This window comes from Plectropomus leopardus, chromosome 16 (genome assembly GCF_026936395.1).
Source record: "Plectropomus leopardus strain MGB_pleo_1.0 chromosome 16, ASM2693639v1, whole genome shotgun sequence".
Taxonomy (NCBI): domain Eukaryota; kingdom Metazoa; phylum Chordata; class Actinopteri; order Perciformes; family Serranidae; genus Plectropomus; species Plectropomus leopardus.
In genome coordinates, this window is record NC_142191.1 from 10,370,394 (window position 1) to 10,378,954 (window position 8,561).

Below are 8,561 nucleotides of genomic sequence, written 5' to 3' on the forward strand. Positions count from 1 at the left end.
TCTTGTTGAACCATTGAAAGTGCTTCACTTCATCTGTAATCGGGCGCTTGCACATTATGAAAATCAGAGTAAAACAAACTGATCAAAAGTCCTGTGGTGGCCTGTTTTACCATGAACTTTTATTTTTATACAAAATACAAAATTCTGACCAAGTGTCTCAAATTTCAGGTGACACTGGTCAAATCTGAGACATGTCAAATGAACATCTTTCCCTTCAGATGCGCTTATTATTTACATACATCTACACTGCCTGTCACTAGGTTTTCCCATTTAAAAACACTGAAGCACTGCTTTTGTTATTCATTTGAAGAATGATATATGAAGGGTTTGTTTTCAGGCACTGACTAATGCTGTGAGCATGACCTCTTTAAACACTGTGTTTGGTCTTGTGTTTTCTTAAAAACTGAAGGATATACTGCTGAACCTCTTGATATGTGACAGAGCTAAGTTAACTGTAATATAACTTTATATAATTGAAGTTAGTGTCTGCTTTTGTAATTATGAGTTCTTTGCTCACTTTGAAATTAAATTATTTTAAAAAAGGAGGAAGTAGGTAATAAGCAACAAAAGAAGAAATGACCCAAAAATTAGCAAGAAATGAGTAAAAAAAAAAAGTACATGAAAAAATTACCTGAAATGTAGTTAAATAAATCAAAACAATAAAAGAAAAACACATAGAAATAAAATTTAAAAAAAAACAGAGGCAAACAAGACTTGGAAAAAGTGCTTAAAATATTATAATAATTCTGTAACAAAATTCAAATAAGTAACTTGGAAAATTATAAGTATATTCTTGTCTAATGTAATTTTTATGTTCCTTTCTTTAAAAAAAAAATCGTAATCTACTAATTTCTTACAATTTGCGGATAATTTCTTACCATGTTGCTCATTGCTTTTTTCTCTCATGTTTTTGAAAGAAATTGCATCAATTTGCACCGGCTTCAAAGAGTTTAGTGTGTAGGATTTAGTGGCATCCACTGGTGAAAATTATATATAATGTTCACAAATATGTTTCTATTCGTGTGCCGATCACCTTAAACTAAGAATCACTGTGTTTGCCTGCTACCTGACTGCAAAACGCCACTAAATCCAACACACCGGACCTTTGAACATCCACTTTGTTTTTGAGTTTCTGTTACTTTCTCCTGTGCCTTTACTGCAATTTCCAAGACCAGTTCTGGATGAGATTTTATAATGTAGTAACTATTGTGCCAACCAAAAGGCTTACTTTAAATGCCCTGCCTTGTCTCAGCACAACCATAAATTGGGACTGACCAGTAGAGGAGACTATGGATCAGCAACACACCGCCTGAAAAATAAAACATACCCAAACCACATCCATATAAAGGTAGAGACATGACAGCCTCCCAAAAGTGAAGCCAAAACATCTCGATAGCCCCCTGATGTCTGGCTGCAGTACAGGTCATAAGCCATTTTTGGTAGTTCTTATCACGTATATGTTTGTTGTTTTCTCTGATAAGTTTGGTTATAACTTGTAATTTGATGTCTGAAAAAAGGGGGAGCTGTGTGTGCCAATCACACAATGTGTGAGTGCTCGTGATTTGTCTGACGGGTGTTTGGGCAAGAACTCAAGACCGCGGAGATCACTACTGCTCAGACCATGGCTCCACAAGCGCAAGATGGCAACAACTGTGTCAGGGATACTTTGGCTTCAGTTTTGTACAGTGGGAGGAAATGGAGACAAGTCGTCCATCTTTATATACAATCAATGACCCGAACCCTTCAAAAGTTTTCACTACATTCCAAAACATTTAGGACATCAGTCTTACTCTGTGCATTGTCCAGGCTAGAAAAAAATGTTTTATATCTGTGTTGTGTTTAAAAAATCAGATCACACATGCGTGTGCATTCTGATCCAATGTGACAGTTAAGAACAAATTCATAGTCAACTTACAACCAAACTAAGTAGGAAATGTGAGAGACAAAATATTAAAATCACAATTGAATTCATGTGGTGAGCAAATATTAGCTTAAAAACATTTTGTTACATCATTTTCCTGCTTTCAGTAAAAGTGTAGAAGTCCAGACTCTATGGTCTATGATTTCACTGCTTTTGCTGTTATGGGCAAAAATATGGGCAATACCGCGGATGCCTCGTATATGCATTAAGACATCCACAAATGAGCCATGGACGGAGATTCTGCTTCAAAAAGTGGCAAATGGGACGACTTCTTGTACACAGGGTTAAAGTTGAGGCCTTTAAGTGTTAACATACTGACTCTTTGCAGTGGTCACAAAGCATTAAAATGGTTAAATGATAAAAACTTGTCTTTCTGTGCCCATGCAACAACACCCAAATTAGTCGCGAGAGCAGGTAACTTCCACCCCCTCCAGTGTCAGTCAGGTTCGGAGGAGCAGTTTCTGCTGAAGGTTACGATGTTTGCAATTCTTGCAGTTTTTTTTATGTTGTTTAAATCACAAGAGCCACACAATCCACGACAACACTGACATTTTGTGAGAGGGAACTTTTAAAACTCCAACTGAGGACTGTTAAGGAATTTTAAAAATCCAGGTGACATCCAGTACATTGACATAGAAGTTTGCCGCTGTTGCCGCACAGTGACAAAATCAAGCAAGTAAATCCAAGGATAAGGTGCTTCCTCACTTGTAACAAATGACATGTTGCCTTCTTTCCTTCATTTGCAGAGCGGTTTCTGACACTCAAACAGTAGTGGGTAGACCTGCTCAACAGCCATGGCCACGTTCTGCACATTTGGTCCTGAACAACAGGGGGAAAAAAAACAAAAAAGGGCAATAAACCCCCGAAAACACACTAAGAGAGAATTGCAAATACCATCACGACAGTTGTTTGGTCTAGTTCAGCCTTTGGCATGACACACAAAGAGGGCATATTTCACCCCGAGTAAAATTCCTGGAGGAATTAGGTTATTTGCAAACTGCTTTTCTGGTTATAACAGACTATGAAAGTGCATTACAACAATGTGACCCCAATCCCTTAAGCTGGCATGTCCTCTAGCTGTATGTAAATGAGGGCGAGAGAGGTTAGCCTCTGTGCATATATGTGTGTTTGTGGTGTGAAGTACCTGTAACTGTGATGCTGCCAGTAGAGAACACCTGTATAGTAGCCTTGATTTGTTTGATCCTGTATGTGGCAGCAGGATGGAGCTCTGGTTCATAACTGGCAAACACAAACACATGGTTAAATACTGTATGTGTTTTAAGCACATACATTTAAAAACATACACAGATTTGACGATGACTCCTTATATTGTCTCATATTGAATCAAAGGCGGACTACAACAACATCTTTTGATTGCTTGTGTTGTTCACCGCAAACTGAAGCGCTGACCACTGCTCGTACCACTAGAGGTCATCCTGTCCTTACAAATATCTACTCACTAAAAGTTCAGACCGTTTTAACAGGGCTATTTACTTCATAATACAGGCAGTGAGGTGTCTCAGGAAAAACTGAATAAAACTAAAAGAAATTAATGATAGGTAATTATTACTGTTTTTTTCCTTATTAAATCACAATTTAAAACTATAACTAAAACTATAAACCCAAATAAGCACCATGAAACTTCAACTATTGAATGTATATTTAAAATATGTTTCAAATATTGTTATTCTTACTTATGAATATTGTGTTGTATATGGTAGCATTATACACATATTTTATGTTTCTAACTTTACGTTCTAGTTTTACGCATTGTATTGTAGCATAAGGCATGTAGATTAAAACACTAAAGCACATTAAACATTTTTATCATTTAAACATCTTTAATTATTTCTTTTAGATTTCATACTTTGACATCCTTCGTGCTTGTACTTATTTCTACTCTCTATAATTCTCTATTCTTTACATCTGAGCCACTGTAACAAACCTCAATTTCCCACTGGGGATCAATGAAGTATTTCTGATTCTGCTTTAGAGATACGAGAATGACATCCAAGGTCATCTACAGAAGGCAAAATCTGTATAATACATTATATATAAATACTGCTCAGACGGACAGTGATGATTTTTATTAGTGTGATGATGGTGGTTGAGACTAACAGATTGTATTACCTGGCAATGGGTCGGTTGTTCTTGGTGAAGTCAATAAGGTGGATTGCGAACGGCATGGAGCACACTGCAAGCACATTCACAACTCTGAAGGCTGAAAACCTCACCTGAACAACAACACAAACACATGCACAGACATACATATTAATTATACTTACATATGTCCACATTATAGGAGAGCTCTTGTCCTTCAATCTTGGTCTTATGGCAGTCTTAGTGCTGACATATATACTTAAAGATAAGCCTCATTTGTACTCCAGTTATTGCAGAAATATAAGTGAATACAAACCACAGAAAGCAGATATTTGGATACAGATCCATTGTACTTCAGGTTGAGCGTGCAGGTTGACCTGGTAGCGTGCCGCTGTTTGGTTTACAAGTTATGAAAAGTGACCTCGCTAGACCTCATGAAAAGTCAAAAGGTCATGTAGTCATTTTACGCAGTCAGTTTTCATGTTTAGGACAGAACTGCTTTGGCACACATGGGCTGTTATTATGCTAACTTTCAGGCATATTAGCCGAAACTATAACTGCAGAATCAGAATCGAAAAACATTCATCTAAAATATACTGAGACGCCGCATGCTTGCTTATAAAGCAAATACTTTACTCAGTATTTACAGATTATGAGCACAATACATACACCTGAAATTAAGTGTATGGTGATGAAAATATCTGTTGTCTCTATCAATACTAAAATTCAATTACAATTTCAGATTTTCTTCACAAAATTATTTTGGAAATCTTTGAGAATAAGAACACAAAAGGTAAAAGACAATGTATTTTCGTGCAAGTTTTGATCCTTAAACATGTTATTCAGGACTTTTCTGAAAAACAATGTATTGACTCATGTGATTCTTCTCAATGATTACTTACCACTGAAAGTATGTGGGAGTGTATTTATCTGCAAAGACTCTGCCTGTATTTTCTTATTTAGCTATGCTCAGCATGTTCCTGGGCACAGTGCAAAGGTTTGATCGGAACTTTATAAAAAAAGCAACAACCAGGTGCCAGACCAAAATATCACACACTCAAGATCGAGCTGAGGAAATTGCTGACTCAGCGCTATAACAACGCAAATATAGCAAAACAAAACTCCAAGTCGACAAAGCTCGTTCCAAAATGAGAGTCAATCTTTGGCTGACTTTTACTTTCACTAGCAATACTGCTGTGCAATACCCCCACAAGATATTATCACAAACTCCACATCTGCATTGATTTCCATGCATCTGCATCTTTTAAAAAAAAAAAAGTATGTTCCAGTTGTGTTCACCTTGAAGCCCAGTTTCTGCAGAAGGCGTGCTAACCTGCGAGCACCCAGCTTTGCGTCATCCTCACTGGACAAAAGAAAAGAGCAAAGCGTGAGTGGTTATATACTGTATATAGTTTTGCATCCAAAAGAAATGTAACACACGAGCCGTAATCGGCAACCTCAAGAGTAACTGTACGTTCAGGGCACCAAAAACCAAAGTCATTCCTGTGCTGGTTTGTGATGGCTGATTTACAAAATCATTAGCTCTGATGTCACATTTGTATCTGTGTCAGGTGAGACGGTGTTTGGGTGCAGTCTGTCTACCTTGTTGCTCCAGTGCAAATGATTTTCCCCGAAGACCAGATTGAGGCTGTTATCTTGGGCTTACGAAGCTTCATCAGGACTTTCTAAAAACAGAACAAAGTAAAACAGGCCAAAAGTGAAATGCTTTCCACATGATCCATATCATAAACCCTTGATAATGAACTTCAAACGTCCATGTTCTTAATATATGTGAGCTGCTTTTCTTTTTTTATCTCTGCATGAACATGGTGACTTTGATTTCATCCTTACCCCTACTTCTGGCTTATAGATGACATTGGATCCCTCTAAGGCTATGGTGCGCAGGTTGAGGTGGCACCTGGTCCTGAAGGTTGCCACCACATTGGTGACGATGATATCAAGTGCCTCGTCATTGTTGGAATCCATGAGGAAGTGTGCAGTGCAGAGGGAGGACCACAGGGGCTTTTCTCCTCACACATTTATCACCAATGCGACCATCACCACCATTTCATGGACGGAAAAGGAGACAAGACAAGCTGGGAGGGAAAAAAGCCCAGAATTTTGAGAGTTTGAAGGTATACATTTCAGTTTATGACATTAGAAATGGCAAACTAAATACTTTTGAAGCTGCAATACTGAAGAAGACATTGAATTAACTGTTATCCATTATAGAAGATCCTGACCACACTCCATCACTTACTGGACAGACAGCAGAGCTCTTCTTTCTAACACGCAGGTGCAGCTTCCCTGTCGCAAGGACAAATACAAGAAATCATTCCTGCCCAAAGCAATAATGCTGTACAACACCTCATCTCTAACAGAGAGCTGCCAGCTGTTTAGTTTTGTCACTACAACTAAGCAGTCCTTGCACATGGCAGATATGAACACCTAATTCTTCCACTCTACCTCACTGCATGCACACTTGTTTTATGTATATAGTATTTTATGGGTTTATTCAATTTTAGCATTTAGAATTATTAAGTGTATTATAGCGTACTATTTACATTGTATACTCTTTACTATAGATACATACAGTATCTTACTTATAAAGAATATGCTTTATTTTTTTTCTACTGAGAAAAAAGTGTGATATACATATCACTGTTTTTACTGCTTCCCAATTTCCTAACTTGGGATCAATAAAGTACATCTGTCTGTCTGTCTGTCTCTCTGTCTGTCTCTCTCTCTTTCTCTCTCTCTCTCTCTCTCTCTCTCTATATATATATATATATATATATATATATATATATATATAAAGATCAAGAACATGTACTACACATTAAAACATGCAAAAAGTCACAACAAAATGGAAAACATGGAATTGTACAACCATAACATAAGGGAATTCAAACATCCAATACTGAGCCTAAGACATGTCTTGAAGATTAGTATTGTAAAATCTCTGGTCTGTTAAGTACACACTAACTGGAAGGGCAGTTGTCACTAATCACTTCCAACTTTAGCCTGTTGAAGTTGATTTATTCTGAAATATTTGTGTTTTTAAAACTGTATACATATTTCCTGTATGTTTTGGTTGTATTTTAATAAAGAGACTATGGATAAATAAATATGTATGATCATTATAACCTTGCTAAAATAACAAAGGTAGCCAAAGACTTTTGCACAGTACTGTACCTATGATTTGACTAAACATGTTTCACCCACATGCACAGAAACACATAGTGCAGTGTCCCATGACGTTATTTTTTTGCAAAATGATTTTGTTTTTATATTTTCATAGAGTCACATTAGCTTCTACCTTGCACATACAATTCAATCAACAATAACACACGAGATTATGTATAAATGCTTTCACACCTGGATGACAACGTTAAGCACCAATTCATCTGTTTCTCCGGCTATGTGCTTCCTTCAACGTGAGGTATAGGAGGACGACTCAAAACAGGAATCACACAGGCATCTGCGAGACATTAGACCTATTCAACATCTCACAAAATTGTACTCTTACACTGTTTTGACCACGTATTGACGTTAGCTTCCCCGCTAGTGATACAGCCTGATACGTTAGCCACTCGGTGGCTACTAAATTACCAAGCATGATAAATGAAAATGATAAGCTGGATGCTAAACGCGATATATGATGCGTTATTACTAAAGTTCGTGAAAGTTTAAAAGGTAGCTCGCCATAGTTTGTCGAAAACGTAAGGTTTATTGGCGTTACAGCTGATCCATCGCTCATCCTGGTGTAGTATTGCATAGTAACGCACCTGATAGGCTTGTTTAGGGAACCGTTGCTAAGCTAGCTAATCTCGCCGGTAGCCTAAACTAGCTGCCAACTATTAATCTCAAACAGTTTCATTATGACTGAGCTAACTAACATGTTGTTGTGGCTACAATCCCAATTAAATGAACGACTTAAAACGAAAAGTAATGACATCTCACTGCTGTCCCGGCTAGTGTTGTGATTAAGGCTATCCGTTAGCTAGCAACAAAGAAAGTGCACAGGCAGTAATGAATGAAAAGTTGTTAGCTAAGCTAGCTAGCACGCTATCTGTCTAACTGAAGACGATGTTGTCTCGCTGTTTTCAGATGGTTTTGCGTGTTTATAGCAAATATGTATATCTGAAATATCTGCTTTATTCGTTAGCTACCTCTTCAGCTGGCTCACAGCCTTAGCCCGAGACACAAATAGTCCTGTCGGCGGTGTATTTTGTGGACAGACTCCTTCCTCCGCAGACTGCCGACTGACGAGCGAGACGACTTCCTATTTCAGCTTTCAAAATAAAAATAGTGAACCTCAAAATAACTTCAACTTCCGGTTAAGACTTTCAACGATAAAACTAACATTTATTGAAAATTTATAAATAATACCAAATAAAAAAATTTTGAAAAAATGTATTTCACACCACACGACGTGCACATACGGTAGATGCATGCACATTTTTTTTGAAAAAAATTAAAAACAGGAGCAAATCAACTCTGCAAGCAAAGACTGCAGATTGGCTCAGCATAAACAATA

At 37.4% G+C, this 8,561-nt stretch overlaps 1 protein-coding gene across 2 annotated transcripts; it reads right to left on the reverse strand.

The window, feature by feature from the left end:
• Positions 1 to 89: 89 nt before the first annotated feature.
• Positions 90 to 8,328, reverse strand: tbpl1 (TBP-like 1). Of its 2 annotated transcripts, XM_042503461.2 has the most exons (9): positions 8,194 to 8,328; positions 7,400 to 7,502; positions 6,282 to 6,328; positions 5,873 to 6,117; positions 5,624 to 5,706; positions 5,321 to 5,384; positions 4,052 to 4,155; positions 3,066 to 3,160; positions 90 to 2,740 (listed from the first exon to the last, which is right to left on the reverse strand). In XM_042503461.2, the coding sequence occupies exons 4-9, from the start codon at positions 6,005 to 6,007 to the stop codon at positions 2,658 to 2,660; spliced, it is 564 nt and encodes a 187-aa protein (XP_042359395.1). In that variant the 5' UTR covers positions 6,008 to 6,117; positions 6,282 to 6,328; positions 7,400 to 7,502; positions 8,194 to 8,328; the 3' UTR covers positions 90 to 2,657. The 2 variants fall into 2 exon arrangements, with proteins under 2 accessions (XP_042359395.1, XP_087945559.1); XM_088089433.1 differs by lacking the exon at positions 7,400 to 7,502 and having other exon boundaries at positions 8,194 to 8,300.
• Positions 8,329 to 8,561: the final 233 nt, after the last annotated feature.

Coding starts and splice junctions, on each gene's coding strand:
- tbpl1 (XM_042503461.2), bottom strand. CDS start 6,007: ATGGATTCCAACAATGACGAGGCACTTGATATCATCGTCACCAATGTG. Junction 5,707..5,872: donor TCTATAAGCCAGAAGTAGGG/GTAAGGATGAAA, acceptor TTCTGTTTTTAG/AAAGTCCTGATGAAGCTTCG. Junction 4,156..5,320: donor TGCAGAAACTGGGCTTCAAG/GTGAACACAACT, acceptor GTTGTTGTTCAG/GTGAGGTTTTCAGCCTTCAG.